The sequence below is a fragment of the Engystomops pustulosus genome, chromosome 7 (genome assembly GCF_040894005.1).
Source record: "Engystomops pustulosus chromosome 7, aEngPut4.maternal, whole genome shotgun sequence".
Lineage (NCBI taxonomy): Eukaryota > Metazoa > Chordata > Amphibia > Anura > Leptodactylidae > Engystomops > Engystomops pustulosus.
Genome location: NC_092417.1, coordinates 32,761,571 through 32,781,562, shown reverse-complemented (window position 1 = coordinate 32,781,562; position 19,992 = coordinate 32,761,571). Strand labels below are relative to the sequence as shown.

At 41.6% G+C, this 19,992-nt stretch overlaps 1 protein-coding gene across 1 annotated transcript in view; it reads left to right on the top strand.

Annotated features, from left to right (window-relative positions):
- ARHGAP5 (Rho GTPase activating protein 5) overlaps positions 1–19,039 on the top strand; it is a 50,410-nt gene extending 31,371 nt beyond the window's left edge. Inside the window, exons 3-7 of the mRNA XM_072115383.1 lie at positions 2,888–3,032; positions 15,144–15,221; positions 15,387–15,518; positions 16,464–16,569; positions 18,062–19,039. Of these exons, the coding sequence (XP_071971484.1) occupies positions 2,888–3,032; positions 15,144–15,221; positions 15,387–15,518; positions 16,464–16,569; positions 18,062–18,401 (801 nt within the window). The 3' untranslated portion in view covers positions 18,402–19,039. The remainder of the gene's footprint in view (positions 1–2,887; positions 3,033–15,143; positions 15,222–15,386; positions 15,519–16,463; positions 16,570–18,061) is intronic.
- Positions 19,040–19,992: the final 953 nt, after the last annotated feature.

Here is a 19,992-nt window from a genome sequence, read left to right as displayed (position 1 = left end):
TTAATGTGGTGATATATGAACAGTGTTCCAGATTCGGAAGTCAACGACTCATTACATAACAAGAATTTAGAAGAATGGAGAAGTAATTAACCACAGCCGGAGCCAAGGAGAAGGGAAAGCAGAATAAAACTTCTTGCCTAATGTTGTGGCCTTGTCTGCTCTAGAGGGGAAGGGGAAGATTCATTCTGGTTACTTCCCAATACTAGTATGAAAAAATTATATATTAGCTCACCATATTAGAAGAAATATAATTGCAATGTCCAAAAAGTCCCTGAGCCAAGATCTTTGGAGTGGGTACAGGGATACTTCGGTTTTGCTTTGCAAAGGGTAAAAAGGTGAGCTTAAAGGAAATCTACCATTTTCTGTTATGCATTATGAAGCAAACATACCTCGAGAATGCTGTAGCTACACTGATGCAGCAACATATCTTGTTTAATCTCTTAGCTCAGTGATTTTGCTGAAAAAAAACAATTATAACATTGTAGATCTTGGGAAAGCTATAGGTCATCGGAATGCTCAAATTCCGCACCATGTATAGAACACCCACTCTTCTAGAGACCCCATAATGCCAAAATCTGAACCTTACAACTTCTCCATTGTTTTTATTTAATGCTGTTCCATCCACAGCATTCATGTATCTGGCCAAAGCTATACCCTTAATCCACGCCGTGGTCTCGCTGGACCCGGCAACGTTGCCGATTACACTTTCCCTACAATTCCGCGTCCTCTTTACTTTTTCAGATCGCGGACGGCGAGTTGTATCCAGGGTGTAAAATCTGATAAGGTTCAGCATTGGCTGCCGGCCTAAGAATGTTCCCACTCCTAATGTTATCCTATAAAAATTCTCCACATTTTGGAGCGAACGCTTTTGTGGTATTTACAACCCCGGTGTAACACAGTCCTCGCTTGCATCAGTGACGACCGAACGTTTTCTCCTTAAGACAATGGGCTCCTGATTGAAATTGTTCCCGACATCATTGCTGTATTTTCCTCCTGTTCCAGAGAAGAGTTTGATTTGACCTAAATTCTCTATTCAGTTTTTTTTTTATTTTGGGTGGTGGTGGTGGGGGGGGGGGGGGGGTTGTCTGAATCCCTGCCAGTGATAGGATCCTGAAGAACCTCTTGTTAGAAGTCTTCTATTGTAGCCTTGAAGTGTGGAGGCTTTTGTTGTACAAAACTTTTTTGAGAAATCTATTTACCATTTATACTTTTTATGTTAAGCATCAGCTATAAATACTACAAGAGCAAAGTCGGCCAATTTGAGGATCTTGGGAGGGGAAAAAGGGATCGGGCGTGATGGATTACAACATGCCCGATCTTTGGTTTAGGCAGGAGATGCTTCTCATAACCGCTTTGTCTCGCTGCAGCTCCTTCTACATTTTAGACTGGAGGGGGCGCAAACTTCAGTACTGAAGAACACAGCACACACATTTTTTTTACCATTTGATACTTTGTTTGGCGAGCTGCTATTTTTCTGTTTAGACAATGGCACCTATAAATTCAGTTCTGGAGTCATTTTAAAGAGGTGAATCTCCTTTAATATTGCACCAGCATTTGTTTTTCTACATAACACAGAATGAGAGATCTCTACTGTTAGGCTACATTCACACTACCGTATGGGGGAAGTATATATGGACGATGTATATACGGCCAATATACGTCCCCCATAGACGGCAATAGGCACACGGCGCTTTACGTGCGGCACCGTATCGCTCCGTACCCCGGAAAAAGATAGGACATGTCCTATCTTTTCCCGTAATACGGGGCTGTGCGCCATGTATCCCTATGGAGAGGGGCGGGGGTGAGCAGCGCTCACCTCCTCCTCTCCCCGTACACTGCCGTTGCCCGCTACGGTACGGTACTGGCGGGCAACGGCAGTGTGAATGTAGCCTTACAGTCAGGAATGGGGAGTCATGTATATAATATTTGCACTACTGACTGTAAATTTAGTAGTAGATATATCTGATTCTGTGACACTTAGAAACCCAATCCTGGTACTATAGTAAAGAAGAGATTCTACTCATTAAATTGTATTTTAAAGAGGAGAATCTCTCTTAATATTACACTAGGTTTGTGTTTCTATTTGCCAAAGTACCAGAGATATTTACTGTTAAGGTCACAGTCTGGAATGGGTACTTGTAAATAATAATTGCACTCTTGCCGCTAACTTTTACAGTGGATATCTCTGGTTCTGTGACACCTGGAAACACAATAGGAGATTCTCCTCTTTAAATGTCTCTAGCTACTGCCGTTCAGGAGTATTCCCCTGCCATGATGTCGTGCCGTGGTGCTATCTGCAAGGGGTATGTGTATTTGAGAAGTATATAGCCATATGGCAGCCATGACAGGTTTAAGGATACCTTGTGTCAAGTTTGATGCAATTTAGAAACCTTAGATATATCAAATAGGGTTATATAGATATGGGTAGTTGAAGTTGCACCCTTCCTCCTTTAGGCTCTAAAAGTGACTCTTCTCAGACAAAAGTGACTCTTCTCTGCTCATTTTTACATGGTCATGGGGATTATATTTTTATATAGGTAAACGGGTGAGATTTCATATGAGGCAATGCTAGAAAAGACATCTCATCCCCTACCTGAGGGGACTAGTATTTTAGTTTAGTAAAAGTAGGTGACCGGTTCCTTTTTAAGTCTTTCCGTCTAATTATGATGCAGCAGAAAACTTCATTCTGATCTGAATGCTTCAATCTGTTGTAGCGCTAGAAAACCTTCACTTTCTATCTGTCCGGTCATATTTCCGTTTCGGTTCTGACCATAGACCTTGGCAGTAGCGGAGCACTTTTAGGATTTAATGGCAGCTTTTTTTTTCCCCCTGTTCATGTAAGACTATAAACTTTTCTAAATTTGTGATATTATTATATTATTTTTAGAAAAAGAAAAACAAGCCGTTTAACCCACCGACCCGAAGGAACTGGGAGAGCAATTACTTTGGCAAACCACTACAAGAACTTGTGAGCCCGGAGAAGCCCATTCCTGTGTTTGTGAAGAAATGTGTGGACTTCATCGAGGACTCGGGTAAGACTACATTAATTCTTATACAGTGATGAACCCTTATTCTGAGTCCAGTGGAGACTTTTGTGTAGAGATGGAGGTTGAGTCCTGCTGACACTATTGGGCTCTGGATATTGTAATGTGTGATAATGGGACATGGCTGCATTTGTGTAAGGCTCAGTTCACACCTCCGTTTGGCAGGTTCTGTTATCAAATGCAGCAGCCAGTGTCTTTATAACGGAAGGCAGCCTATTGAAGTCGGTGAGGTCCTTGAAGTCCATTATATTGTCAATGGGGAAGTCACATGAAGTCAGTGGGGAACTGAAGGTGAATGGAAAACTCTCTGTACACCTTCCGTTCTTCTGGATAGTTTGCTGCCTTTGGGTTAAAGTTGCATGCTGGTTCAGAAACCTATATAGAGAAAAAAAAATAATTATAAGATTATAAAATAGACCTGATCTCCAGATCTGATAAGTACCAATAGAAGGACACTTTGTCTCGTTCTTCTTTACGGCTTTTTTTTTATAGGTGGACGTACTTTTACATGCTGGTAAACATGTGCTTCTCTAGGTATTCGCGGTCCGTGTTTCGCCATTGTGTTATACACTGCCACTTTATTGTATTCTATTATTGAGTAGAAGTGCGTTCTAACTCGGCATGCATGTCTATGACGAGTTTGGAAGGAATTGCTATCAGGCCACACCACTCATAATGGAGTTGTCCAGTGACAACGAGTTAGCCCCTACCCACAGGATGATGATTGGGGAGGGTCTTAGTTGGGAACCCACAGATCACTTGGACTCTGGTCTGTTGTTCCCCAGATGTATTGAGCCGCCTGCTGCAAATGGGTCGGTTACTCTATTTATCTCCATCTCTGTCAGCGCCATCCATTCGCTATCCATCAGTTCTACAGACCATGAATGGAGAGACAGAGAGAATTTGCAACTGGCCCATTCTCATGATCCAATCCCTGAGATCCCACCTAACTGCTTGTTGTCACCGGACAACCCCTTTAAGGGCTTACTCAGACAGGCATGCCTGCTGCTCATCCGTAAAAAAAAAAAGAAGCATTTAAATTTCCGTGTTCAGTCCGTTTTACATCCGCATCTGATTTTAACATTTGAGAAAAACGGACCGCATACGGATGCCCTCTGCATGCCAGCCGTGGGGTTTATTTTGTGTTGTGTTTGTGTGGATTCATGGACTTCCATGGAGATGTGAGAAAAAAAATTGTGCATGCTGCAATTTTTTTTTTTTTTTCTGACCGTCTCCTGGGTGGGGAAAAAACAGATGTGTGAACAGACCCATAGGAATCAATGGGTCAGTATGACATCTGCAAAGAAAAATGAAAAAAATGGATGACCTATCGACCTCAAACACCCATCTGAATAAGTCCTTAGTCTTTGTTGTTTTTTTTTTTTACTATAGTATATGTTATATTCCCTGATGATGTGGCAATTAATTTACGCAAGTTTATCAGTATGTGTGTCAATGAGATGAAATGCCACCTCCATCCTTTATCCCACCACCTCAACACCGACCTACCTTAGTCAGACACCCACCTTCTTCCACACTTGTTAACAATTAATGATCAGTCACCGGAGCCCGCGGGGGGTGATGGGGCTCCGCGTTGGCGGCTGTTTTGAGCAGAATGTCTATTTATCAGAGTTTACAGTGAAGCTGGGAACCCCGCTCAGTCCTCGGCGCTTTACAGCTTCTCCGGTAGCGAGGAAGGTGTTAAGGAGCTGTTGGTTCTGTGTGAAGTGTCTGCTAGGAAACACAAGCTGTGTGTGATTTGTGCCCAGCCACACGCAGGAAGAACAGCAGATGCTGCCACCAGCGCCCACTTACACAAACAGAAGCATCAGTGGTAACAAATATTCCCTGGTTATACATTGGCCTGATGCGGGGAAATGCGTCTCCTTATATCCCACTAAACGCCTTTTAATGTCATGAATTATGCAGGGCCTCCAATGCCTCGTATACTGCAGGACGGGTCAATTGGTGGAACAGTACAAGTTATCGAAAACGTTGTTATTCAGTTTGTTTTGGTAGGAAAATTGAAAATTTAAAGCGGCTTGTAGTGGTTTGTTATATGTTTGGAGGTTGAAAACAAATTAACGAGTATAAGGTCGAGTGCACCTACTGCCACTCCATTCTGTACTATGGAATTTGCACAGCGCTCGGGTATCTCTGGAGCTATTATATCTCCTGGAGATACCGGAGTGCTGTGCTCAGCAACTTCCAACACCACCTTAGTATCGCCCCCTTACTCCCCATCACATCCAGAAGTATTTTGACTTTCATGATTCTATGCCTTTTTACGGCCTTCTGGATTTTGGAGATTTTTTATCTCTTTCTGCTCTTTACGTCCATCTTCGCTTTGGTTGGACAAAATTTTTTTTACATTTTACTTGTTTTGTTTTTTTTACACAACTTTGCGTTTTGATACAAAATTGCACGAAGGTGGCGAGGATTGTAAAGTGTTGGGGGGCTCTAGTTGGGGGGCTCTAGTTGGGGGCTCTAGTTGGGGGGCTCTAGTTGGGGGGCTCTAGTTGGGGGGCTCTAGTTGGGGGGCTCTAGTTGGGGGGCTCTAGTTGGGGGGCTCTAGTTGGGGGGCTCTAGTTGGGGGGCTCTAGTTGGGGGGCTCTAGTTGGGGGGCTCTAGTTGGGGGGCTCTAGTTGGGGGGCTCTAGTTGGGGGGCTCTAGTTGGGGGGCTCTAGTTGGGGCGCTCTAGTTGGGGGGCTCTAGTTGGGGGGCTCTAGTTGGGGGGCTCTAGTTGGGGGGCTCTAGTTGGGGGGCTCTAGTTGGGGGGTCTATTTGGAGGCGGGGTCTAGTTCGGTTTGTTTAAATGGCCCACCGTTTTCCAATGCTCCTGAAACATATAGGATTCGTCAGCCTTGGAGTAGTGTTTATTAGGAGCTGACGTACTTCTTGATAACACAGAGCGTTCGCCGTGTTTGTTTCTCCGTAATCCCGGAGCACACTGTGTAATTGATGGGCTTAAGGGCAGATGCAGATTGTTTGTGGCAGGGGATAATTAGCACCCACCGCGACCGACTCAACACATGATCCGCAAAGCTGTTCCTTTAATAGCACCTCTCTGCACTTAGTCTATGGGAGCGCGGCTTCTTATACGCTCCCTGGATATACTAATGGCTGGACCCCCCTATACTGTGAATACAAATTATATTTAGTGCAGTACAGACGAGAAACTACAATGGGATTGAAGCAGTGGAGGATCCAGATGGCAGAGCCTTGTTCACACTGCGCTTGTCTCAATGGTCATTCAGAATCATTACATTAGGAAGAATCTGAGAATAGTTTATGGCTCACATTAACTGATGTACGGTATGAAAATCGGACAAATCTGACTTTGCACCGTGACTGTGATAATCTTCTTATATTTGTTACCCCTGGCCTCCTTCATTCTAAAATACACATTTAAAATTATGCTAATGAGCCACATGTGCTATGGGGGGGGGGGGCTATACAGGAGCTTCACAGGCTGCTACACTGCAAGAGCACTCTCCACTCACTTATTAGAGATGTCCCGTTGTCCGTTAAGTTGAGTCGCATCATGTGACCCAAATTTCTTTTTCTAGAAATTACCCCCACTATTTTAAAGTGGTTGTAGCCTGCATATTACTTCTCTGTTGTAATTTCGGCAACCTGGTCATATTGGGAGTCGCCAACCCCAGCTATCCACCCATCTTATCTACCAAGGCCGATCACCAACAAGACCAGTGATCGCCTGCAGCTGAGATCGCAACGGTTTACACTATTTTTATATCACTGTCCCTTTAAAGGACCTCTATCACCAGAGCAGGGATTGTAAACTAGACATACTGTACAGACATACTGGTGTGCGCACCTTCTGGCAGGATCTGCGGTTCTTTTAGTTTTTTATGCTTTATTTTAATTTTTTTTTCAAGAAAAAAGGGCTTTAACTATTATGCGAATGAGCCTGAGGGGCTCCTGGCTCCATTAACTTCTATGGAGCCTGGAGCCCCTTAGGTTCATTTGCATAATTTTAAAAGAAGGATCTGCTAAAAGAAGAGCAGATCCTGCCAGAGACAGGGCGCACACCAGTATGTCAGTGTACTTGGTTTACAATCCTTCATCCTGGTGGTAGATGTCCTTTTAAGAGAAGTAAATGGAGCAGCTAGCGTCCGGCAGATGAAATTTTCCGAAATGTTCTCCTTTTTTGCGTTTTAGACATTTGTGAGATGAATCTGTCACATGGGTAATGGCCGCCTCATAACAGCGCTGCACCTTTTCCACTTCACAGAACTCTAATGTAAGAACAAACCTAATGGCTCTCAGCTTCCCGAAACTTGGGAGCGAGTGCTCCTCTCCTGTGCCCTGCACCTCCAGCCATACATCATATGATGTGCGAGCTTCCTCCAGTACTCTCCATTCATCTGTAGAGCTGTATTCTTATCCAGTTTTTTAGATTTTTTTTTTTTTTTTTTTTTTTTTTATGGTTGGAAGGAGGATGAGGGCATAGAAGTCTTTTAAATCTTCCATTAATGTTTGGGCGGTGTAGCTTGGGGTTACGTATTTAGCAGAGCGTATTCTAAGATGCCTGGTAACGTACACATTTACTATAGCGCAGCATCGTTCTCTCACTCCCCCGGGAAAGAAAAGTCCAGCTGTATCTTATTTCCTTCACGCATATATAGATGCTGCGACGTTTCTTCAGATCTTTTGCCTGCAGTTTAACAAGTCGCACTGATTTGAATAGGTTTTACTACAGTGCAGTAAAGCAAATGTAATCTGTGATCCCGGAGGTACCCGATCCTAGAGATATGGGGATTGTATTCTAAATACAGTAAGAATTATGAATGTGTTGCAGTTGATCAGATAACTTGCAGACGTCCTGCATTACCACAAAGACATTAGTAACTTCCCCCTACCAAAATTTGGGGTAACTTTAAAAAAAAAGAGTGTAAAGATATACACTTATGGTTACATCCATATCTATTCCATGTTTGTAAGTATCCAGGGGGGGTCGTTTTTTTTTCAATATATATAATATATATATATATATATATGTATGTATGTATGTATGTATGTATGTATGTATGTATGTGTTTTTTATGTATTAACCCTGTTCCTATGTGGACACCTTAAAGGGATCCTGTAATTTACAATTTTAACCACTAACCTGCCACGTCATACACTGATAGTAGGTTTGCAAAGGTGTAAAGAAAGCTGTTAAAGGGGTTGTCCACATTCAGCAAATAATTGTTTGTGTAATGAAAAGTTATACAATTTTCCAATATACAGGCGGTCCCCTACTTAAGAACACTCGACTTACATACGACCCCTAGTTACAAACGGACCTCTGGATATTGGTAATTTATTGTACTTTAGTCCTAGGCTACAATAATCAGCTATAACAGTTATCACAGGTGTCTGTAATGAAGCTTTATTGTTAATCCTGATTCTTAAGACAACCCAACATTTTTAAAATCCAATTGTCACAGAGACCAAAAAAGTTCTGGCTGGGATTACAATGATAAAATATACAGTTCCGACTTGCATACAAATTCAACTTAAGGACAAACCTACAGACCCTATCTTGTATGTAACCCGGGGACTGCCTGTACTTTCTGTATCAATACCCCAGTTTTCTATGTATTCACTTGCTGTTATTCAGCACGAATCTTCCATTCTTTCCAGTCGTTGGTGGTGTGATGTCACACAGGTGCATGGCCCGTTATATATCCCTGGTCATGTGATGTCACACAGGTCCACGGCCCATTATATGGTCGTGTGATGTCACACAGGTGCACGGCCCGTTATATCCCTGGTCATGTGATGTCACACAGGTGCACGGCCCGTTATATCCCTGGTCATGTGATGTCACACAGTGAACAGCTCCTTCTATCCAATGCAATTCCACGGATTTTTTTGTCTTACCCCCTCCCCCCCATTCCCAGTGTTATCTTAAGACTACCATTACCATCCAGTATAGGATTCTGGAACATCTCATTCTTTTATATTTGTTTTTAATTAAATTTTGTTTACTAAAGCAACAGAAGCGCCAATGTTGCCATTTAAGTGCATCAATAAAGAGCATGAAAATTATTAATTTTCAGACTTATTAAAAGGATAATCAAGATTTGCTTTTTGCTGTTGTTGTTGTTTTTTTTTTTTTCTATAGCTTTATTACCCCAAATATCAGCAATTACAACTGCTGTAGGTGACAAAGTAAAGTGGCGTCGTGAGATCCTAATTGCTTTCTATTAGCATGTCTCATTATCTCTGCATGCTCATTAGCGCCTTTTATGCTGGGGGCAGCGGCGCTGACAAGCAGGGTTATGGGTTCACCCGCATCGGCGCATGTACTTGTGTATTGTTTCCCTTTATTTATGCATTTTTCGCTCTCCCAGCACCAGGAAAACCATTTATACCATGACCCCCCCCCCCCCCCCCCCATTTACTTTGTGGAACCCCAATATTATTTCGGACATTTGTTTAGGAACGGTCTAAAATCATAAATTTGTTTACTGTAGGATGAAAAACCTAAGTGAGCAAGAGTTGTATAAGCTGGTAATCCCGCTCTGCTCGGTTATCCGGTTTATTTTTTTTTATTTTTTTCCATATGGATCCCCAGGGTCCAATTAGTTCTGCACACTTGTCCAACAGGAAAACAAAAAAATATTTCCCTTTCTAAGTAACTTGTGCCATGGCGGCCGCTGCCTGCCAGCAATGTGCATCATTACATTCTCACCTGCTTTCTAAGGGTCTGTGTTATGTTATGAACATTTTATCTTTTTTTTTTTTTTTTTTTCTACCCTGTGCCATGGAGATGATATATACTCGTTAGGGATGTGTGACATGTTGAGTCATCCATACTCTACATAATGCCATGGAGATGATTTACCCAAAAATATGACTGCATTTTTTAAATTGACGTAAATTCAAGATTGAAAAAAAAGTTGTTTTTTTTTTTGTTTTTTTTTTTGTTTTTTGTTTTTTTTTAATATAAAGGCAGTCCCCTGGTTACGTACAAGATCGGTTCTGTAGGTTTGTTCTTAAGTTGAATTTGTATGCAACTCGGAACTGTATATTTTATAATTGTAGATCCAGACGGAATGTTTTTGGTCTCTGTGACATTTGGATTTTAAAAATGTTGGGCTGTAATAAGAACCAGGAGTAACACTAAAGCTTCATTACAGACTCCTGTGATAACTGTTACAGCTGATCATTGTAGCCTAAGGCTAAAGTACAGTAATTACCAACATCCAGAGGTCCGTTTGTAACTAGCGGTCGTCTGTAAGTCAGGTGTTCTTAAGTAGGGGACCGCCTGTAGTTGTTGTACTAGATTTGTGATTTTTTTTTTTTGAACAAAATATGAATATATTTACATAATATATATTACAGATGCATATGTATACACACACACATTTGCATATACACACATGCACATATACTATGATGAAATGTAAAGGTGTACATTGCCTTTAACATGCGGTTTTCGGTCTATGGCTCCTTATCTACCTAAAGTACAAGGCCCCGGATATTTCCAGTGATTTTTTTCATTCTGGCTCTAATTGCAAATGGTCTGTTCTAACATTAGGAGTAATTCAGCTGATGCGGTGTAATAAGTGGAGCCTATGATGCCATGCGGTATTATAAATTGGCTTGTGGGGCTCCACAGTACACGTTCATTTTATGATCCCCCCCCCCCCCCCGCATAGAATAATTACCAGGAGAAGATTTTATCTGGCAATTAACATCTCTGATCTCTCTGATGATCATATATGGAGTTGTAATAGTGGATGCATCCAGACCTCCCCCAAAACTTATCTTATGGCACCTCATCTAATGACTCCTGACAACCACCAGATATTGTATCCCCCTGACTGGGGCTGCTCCTTCGTGACAATAGTATGGGGGCAGCATGACAATAGTATGGGGGCAGCATGACAATAGTATGGGGGCAGCATGACAATAGTATGGGGGCAGCATGACAATAGTATGGGGGCAGCATGACAATAGTATGGGGGCAGCATGACAATAGTATGGGGGCAGCATGACAATAGTATGGGGGCAGCATGACATAGTGTAGGGCAGTATAATGTAGTATGTGGGGCAGTATAATATTGTGTAGTTACTATACATCTACTTTTGTTCTGCTTCTGTTTTTATAAATGAACTTTTTTCTATTCTACAAACATCTGTGAGCAAATTGAATCCAGAAGCAAATAGTAAAGGAATAAGGGCACAGACTTTACTTTAAACCTTTCTTGGTTCCTTCTAAAGTGACCTCTTACTATTATTATTAAGGACCACATTAATTTATTAATTCTTTTTACTGCAAATTATTTATCAATCTGCTCCTCCTGCTCTATAGCATGCTGCCAGCAAGCGGGACACTATATACATTCTGCTTGGCTTCTCCTGCCCTATAACATGCTGTTAGCACATGAGACGCTATATACAATCTGCTCAGCTCCTCCTGCTCTATAACATGCTGCCTGCAGATAGGACACTATGTACAATCTGCTCAGCTCCTCCTGCTCTATAACATGCTGCCTGCAGATAGGACACTATGTACAATCTGCTCAACTCCTCCTGCTCTATAACATACTGCCTGCAGATGGGACACTATGTACATTCTGCTCAGCTCCTCCTGCTCTATAACATGCTGCCTGCAGATGGGACACTATGTACAATCTGCTCAGCTCCTCCTGCTCTATAACATGCTGCCTGCAGATAGGACACTATGTACAATCTGCTCAACTCCTCCTGCTCTATAACATACTGCCTGCAGATGGGACACTATGTACATTCTGCTCAGCTCCTCCTGCTCTATAACATGCTGCCTGCAGATAGGACACTATGTACAATCTGCTCAGCTCCACCTGCTCTATAACATGCTGCCTGCAGATAGGACACTATGTACAATCTGCTCAGCTCCTCCTGCTCTATAACATGCTGCCTGCAGATAGGACACTATGTACAATCTGCTCGGCTTCTTCGCTCTATATCATGCTGCCTGCAGATAGGACATTATGTACATTCTGCTCGGCTTCTCCTGCTCTATAACATTCTGCCTGCAGATAGGACACTATGTACAATCTACACAGCTCCTCCTGGTCTATAGCATGCTGCCAGCAGATCACATTGCATGGACAGAGCTACAGATGACAGCAGGGGGTTAATGGACACTTGATGTAGTATAGGGAACATGTTGCTATGAGCCAGCACAAATCTGTGTTCACTTAGCCGTCCATCTGCAGAATAGAGGAAGTTCTGGAAGTGATCCCCAGTGGATCAGCACAATCCCATCCAGTGAAAGTGAAATTCTGAGTGCGACATCTGGTCTCCGACCGGAAATAACTACATGATGATATATTATAACCCAGCAATGTGTAGCGCGGCGCTGTTTCTTATTGGGCACATGGTGGTCCTCCGGGGCTAGTCTGATATCACTGACAGCTTCTCTGCCCTCCTATTGTAACCGTATATAATATTTATGTGTGTTTATATACAGGGGGCCACCTGCTATAACCGTATACAATGTGTATATATACCGGGTGTCATCTGCTATAACCGTATACAATGTGTATATATACCGGGTGTCATCTGCTATACCCGTATACAATGTGTATATATACCGGGTGTCATCTGCTATAACTGTATACAATGTGTATATATACCAGGTGCCATCTGCTATAACTGTATACAATGTGTATATATACCGGGTGTCATCTGCTATACCCGTATACAATGTGTATATATACCGGGTGCCATCTGCTATAACTGTATACAATGTGTATATATACCGGGTGTCATCTGCTATAACTGTATACAATGTGTATATATACCAGGTTCCATCTGCTATAACTGTATACAATGTGTATATATACCAGGGGACGTCTGCTATAACTGTATACAATGTGTATATATACCGGGTGCCATCTGCTATAACTGTATACAATGTGTATATATACCGGGTGTCATCTGCTATAACTGTATACAATGTGTATATATACCGGGTGTCATCTGCTATAACTGTATACAATGTGTATATATACCAGGTGCCATCTGCTATAACTGTATACAATGTGTATATATACCGGGTGCCATCTGCTATAACTGTATACAATGTGTATATATACCGGGTGTCATCTGCTATAACTGTATACAATGTGTATATATACCGGGTGTCATCTGCTATAACTGTATACAATGTGTATATATACCGGGTGTCATCTGCTAGAACCGTATACAATGTGTGTATATATACCGGGTGTCATCTGCTATAACTGTATACAATGTGTGTATATATACCAGGTTCCATCTGCTATAACTGTATACAATGTGTATATATACCAGGGGACGTCTGCTATAACTGTATACAATGTGTATATATACCGGGTGCCATCTGCTATAACTGTATACAATGTGTATATATACCGGGTGTCATCTGCTATAACTGTATACAATGTGTATATATACCGGGTGTCATCTGCTATAACTGTATACAATGTGTATATATACCAGGTGCCATCTGCTATAACTGTATACAATGTGTATATATACCGGGTGCCATCTGCTATAACTGTATACAATGTGTATATATACCGGGTGTCATCTGCTATAACTGTATACAATGTGTATATATACCGGGTGTCATCTGCTATAACTGTATACAATGTGTATATATACCGGGTGTCATCTGCTAGAACCGTATACAATGTGTGTATATATACCGGGTGTCATCTGCTATAACTGTATACAATGTGTGTATATATACCGGGTGTCATCTGCTATAACTGTATACAATGTGTGTATATATACCGGGTGTCATCTGCTATAACTGTATACAATGTGTGTATATATACCGGGTGTCATCTGCTATAACTGTATACAATGTGTGTATATATACCGGGTGTCATCTGCTATAACTGTATACAATGTGTATATATACCGGGTGTCATCTGCTATAACTGTATACAATGTGTATATATACCGGGTGTCATCTGCTATAACTGTATACAATGTGTATATATACCGGGTGTCATCTGCTATACCCGTATACAATGTGTATATATACCGGGTGTCATCTGCTATACCCGTATACAATGTGTATATATACCGGGTGTCATCTGCTATAACTGTATACAATGTGTGTATATATACCGGGTGTCATCTGCTATAACTGTATACAATGTGTGTATATATACCGGGTGTCATCTGCTATAACTGTATACAATGTGTATATATACCGGGTGTCATCTGCTATAACTGTATACAATGTGTATATATACCGGGTGTCATCTGCTATAACTGTATACAATGTGTATATATACCGGGTGTCATCTGCTATAACCGTATACAATGTGTATATATACCGGGTGTCATCTGCTATAACTGTATACAATGTGTATATATACCGGGTGTCATCTGCTATAACTGTATACAATGTGTATATATACCGGGTGTCATCTGCTATAACTGTATACAATGTGTATATATACCGGGTGTCATCTGCTATAACTGTATACAATGTGTATATATACCGGGTGTCATCTGCTATAACTGTATACAATGTGTATATATACCGGGTGTCATCTGCTATAACCGTATACAATGTGTATATATACCGGGTGTCATCTGCTATAACCGTATACAATGTGTATATATACCGGGTGTCATCTGCTATAACCGTATACAATGTGTATATATACCGGGTGCCGACTGCTATAACCGTATACAATGTGTATATATACCGGGTGCCGACTGCTATAACCGTATACAATGTGTATATATACCGGGTGCCGACTGCTATAACTGTATACAATGTGTATATATACCGGGTGTCATCTGCTATAACTGTATACAATGTGTATATATACCGGGTGTCATCTGCTATAACTGTATACAATGTGTATATATACCGGGTGTCATCTGCTATAACCGTATACAATGTGTATATATACCTGGTGCCATCTGCTATAACTGTATACAATGTGTATATATACCAGGTGCCATCTGCTATAACTGTATACAATGTCCAAATATACACATGACCTTAAATCTAAAGGTTGCCATATATTGCTATACATAACCCTCGTACTATTTGCCTGAGCCCCAATCTGTTTTTGGTTTCAGGACTCGGCACGGAGGGTCTGTATCGTGTGAGCGGATACAAAACGGACCAAGATAATATTCAGAAGCAGTTTGATCTGGGTGAGTAGTCGCAATAGCTCTGAATATTTTCATATTTTACTCTTATCTGAGATAGATAGATAGAATATATATTTGATATGATAGTTATAATAATATATATAATATAATATTCTCTGCTGTGCGACATTTGATTTCCTTTATGTTAACCCTTTACCTGTGTTGCAGATAACAACCTGCACTTGGCTGCGATGGAGGTGAATGTCAATGCCGTGGCTGGTGCTCTCAAAGCCTTTTTTGCTGATCTTCCAGCTCCACTTATACCTTATCTCCATCATCCAGATCTGCTGGAGGCTTCTAGTAAGTATTTTCCTCCTCCTATTAAACATCGCCATAATCCAACACCAATCAACCTGACGTGGAGCAGATTTTCCTGATGATCAGATGAACAGAGAACAATAAGTGTATGATAAAATGAATCAATAAAAGTATCATTGTTACCCCTCCCCCTCCACAGTCCAGGGGTTAACTATCTGATCGGTAGGGATTGGTCTACTGGGACCTGAACCCTGATTCTCATGCATCCTTTCATTCCTTGAGAGCATCTGAAATTGCTGAGCACAGAGCTCTGGTATCTCCAGCACTCGCATTCACTATCTAAGTGCTGGAGATACCAAAATTCTGTGTTTAGCAATCTTGTAAAAGATTTTTGTTAACCCTTTTATGGTTATACAGGAGGTCACCTACTTAACAACACCTGACTTACAGACGACCCCTAGTTACAAACGGACCTCTGGATTTTGGTAATTTACGGTAATTTAGTCCTAGGCTAAAATAAACAGCTATAACAGTTATCACTGGTGTCTATAATGAAGCTTTATTATTAATAATGGTTCTTATGACAACCCAACATTTTTAAAATCCAATAGTCATAGAGACCAAAAATTTTTTTTATCTGGGGTTATAATTAAAAAGTATACAGTTCTGACTTGCATACAAATTCAACTTAAGAACAAACCTGCAGAACCTATCCTGTACGTAACCCGGGGACTGCCTGTATACTTTAAACTTAAGATTTACTTAAGTTACTTTGCAAGTCCCATATACTGTATTTCTATTTGGACCTGTATCATGCAAGAAAGATTTTACTTTTCATTAAAATAGTTCGGGGTGTCTCTATATTGCGGTGGAATATGTTGGCACTTAAAGCAGCAATGGATAAATGTATATCCAATGTTTTATATATCTTCTATCGCTGGTAAAGGGGAATCTCCTTCTAAGAGAATTATCTTATTTTACCTGCAGAAATCCCGGACCGGATTGAGAGGCTTCATGTTTTGAAAAAGATTTTACATAACTTTCCTTCTGTCAACTATGAAGTCCTGAAATACATTATATCTCATTTGAATCGGTGAGTATATGTAGGATATAGTGTTATAGAGCAGGAGGAGCTGTGCAGATTGTACATAGTGTCCTATCTGCAGGTAGTATGCTATAGGACACTAAGTACAATCTGCTCAGCTCCTCCTGCTCTCTCTGCAGGCAGCATGTTATAGAGCAGGAGGAGCTAAGCAGATTGTACATAGTGTCCTATCTGCAGGTAGTATGCTATAGGACACTATGCACAATCTGCTCAGCTCCTCCTGCTCTCTCTGCAGGCAGCATGTTATAGAGCAGGAGGAGCTGAGCAGATTGTACATAGTGTCCTATCTGCAGGTAGTATGCTATATAGCAGGAGGGGCTCGGCTGATTATACACCTTGACTCCACCCACTGGACTCTTAAACTGAACAAAAGCAGATATTTCAATAAAGAAAACACAAGTTGTACTGAATCTTTTCCTCTAACGCTACTTATCATTCTGCAGAATTTATCTACTTTCCTAGGCCTCATCACAGAGATTGTCATGGTATAAGGCCAGCGTCTGTGTTTTCTCAGAAATGTTTTCTGCCTTCCATAGAGAGAATGACTCCAGAGCAGCTGCAGTCATCATGGAGTTCAAACATGTTTGCCAATAGTGACTAAAACCGGGTTTCTATGACACACCCAGATAAACCTGTGACACATAATTATTATAGTCTGAGTGGTAGCACATGACTAGTAACGCCTGGTGCTTATAGATCACATATAGGATTAATTAGGGTAACTTCATCCGGATACCATTAGCCATATAATCAGTAGTCCCGGAAATGACTAATGGACTTGGTTATGAAGTGATCCAACTGCTCTTTCCCCTATAGATGACATACAGGGACTGTCCCTCATTATATACCAGCCTACAGCATGTCCTCCTTTCTAAACGGCAGCATCATAACTATAATATATGTTTACACCATTGGCGCTATCATGTAAGTAGTGCCGTTTTCAGCAGTGATGTTGGACGGTGCCACAGGACGTGGTTCACAGGCCGACAACGACAGTGTGAAACGGTCCTAAATTCTCACAGGACTCCGAGGGGGGATGCGGAGAGTCCTGATTGCCTCACCCACATCCAGTGATTGGCAAAGACAGTAATGATTACCTCACCCACAGTGATTGGCAGGGAGAGTCCAGCTGCCCTGCCTACACACAGGGTTAAGGAGGGCTCTTCCTGTCAATTACTATATGTAAAAAGTATAAACAGGACTCTCACTGTCAATCACTGGGTGTGGGCGGAGTAATCAGGACTCTCACTGTCAATCACTGGGTGTGGGCGGAGTAATCAGGACTCTCGCTGTCAATAACTATGAATGGGCAAGGTAATAGGGACGACTCCTCCTAGGAGTCCTGTTGGAAATTCCTGTGCTTTTAAATCTGAAATTCTGCTCCAGACACATCCATTTCTGTATCAAACCAGTCAGTCTCTCTGATGTTGGTTGGTAAGAATCACTTAAATTATTTCTTTTCCATTTTTTTTTTTTTTAGGGTTAGTCAACACAACAAGACAAACCTGATGACGGCAGATAACCTTTCCATCTGTTTCTGGCCGACTCTTATGCGTCCAGATTTCGAGAACAAGGAATTTTTCTCAACCACTAAGAACCACCAGTCTGTGATAGAAAACTTCATCCAGCAGTGCCAGTTCTTCTTTTACGACGGAGAAATCGTGGACTCCCCCAGCGTGACCAGCTCTCCTTCAGCACAGCACTCCAGTCCAGGCCCGGGTCAGCTGGCGCCACCTCTAGTCCCTCTGCAGTTACCTCCTCCTCTTCAGCCTCAGCTTCTACAGCCCACGCTGCAAGCCGACCCCCTGGGCATCATATAAGTGGGCACAGCTTGGTACTGTCTTATTTAATATCTCCAGGTCCTTACTGGAAAAAACAGTGATACAGGAAATAAGACTAATAACTTCACCTGTAGTAAAAATCCTAATGATGCAGAACGGATCTGACTACTTTTAGTTCTCTCTTCTTTTTTTTCGTTTGTTTGTATTTTTTTTAAACCCTTTGGAACGTCTAGGAAGAGATGGATCTGCGGCAGGTCTTGTATGTGAATTCTGCTGCTGCATGGAACTTCTATATAAATACTATACCCTTCTTTCAGGTGTCGCATAGACGCTGATCGGAAGGAGGAGATTAGACACAGAATTAAAACAAAAAACAATACGGTTCTTTTCTATAGAAAAAATCTAATTAAATTTACAGAAATAAATCATTTATGAAGCACTAGTGCTTTCGGCAGCCCGTCTAAAGGCTGGAGATTTATTTTGGTGTCAAAGCATCCGTGGTGTGCAGACGTGGGCATGTGTGGGTGCGTGTGGGAGCCTGGCAGTTGGGGGTGGGTTATGGATTCTCTGTTGGCGGTGCTTGAAATGGAGCTTATCTTGTAAATGATACAAAGTAATAATTGTATGTACATATATAAATGTTTACATATTTGAGGAATAAACATCCATCCATTGAAGCAATGTTTTGGTCTACATGAGGGAGGGGGGGGGGGTTCTGTGTGGGCGCTAGTGTTCTGTAAGTGGGCACTGCTAATATTGTGGTGAGAGTTCCAGGTTACAAAATGATGTGGATACAGTGTCAATTTCTTTGTCAATTTTTTTTTTTTTTAACTTTGAGCCAAAAATAAATTTTCAGATTGCTCTGGAATCCATCCATATACAGGCATATACACTCAGCAGATAAATTTGTGTCTATTGGTCCAAGACTATAAAACGTTAGTCAAATTGGAGGCTGAAGAGAACAATCCTGATTTCCTTTGTGATTATCGTATTTTTCAACAACAAAAAAAAAAAACAGAAAAATATATTTTACACCAATGAAAAATTCCCTATTGGACACACAAACACAGAACATTCAGCTGTGCTACCAATAATTCACTCGCATGAACACACTCAGAACTGACCTACATAATACAAACTTACTATACTCACACACTCGGCCTACACACTGGTTGCTGCTATGCACACACACAGTGCTGCTATGCACGCCCCTGCACATGCACGCTGCTACTATGCTCACACACAAAGCTTTTTTTCTTACCCAGTCCCAGCCGCCCCATCCCCTGGCATCAGGAAAGGGGTTTATAGACCTTGCAGTGATGCAGGACGGCTGTGATCGGTCACCTGCTTCTGTCATTACTCTAGTTCCTGCAGAAACACGTGATGCCAGGATGCTCTACTCTCTAGAGATCGGGTGAAATGCTTTGTTGGTGCTTCATCCAATCTCTAGGACAGCAGTTAGTACGATCTGGCAGTGATAGATCCTCCTGACCTCTGGACTATGAGAAGCAGCCACTTTTTAGCAAGATTTATTTGAAGGCCTTACTGCTGGGATGCTTTCTCCTCTGGGGCAGGCACACTTTAGCAGGGTAAGTATTACATGGGTGACCCTTATGCTTACCCTTTGAAA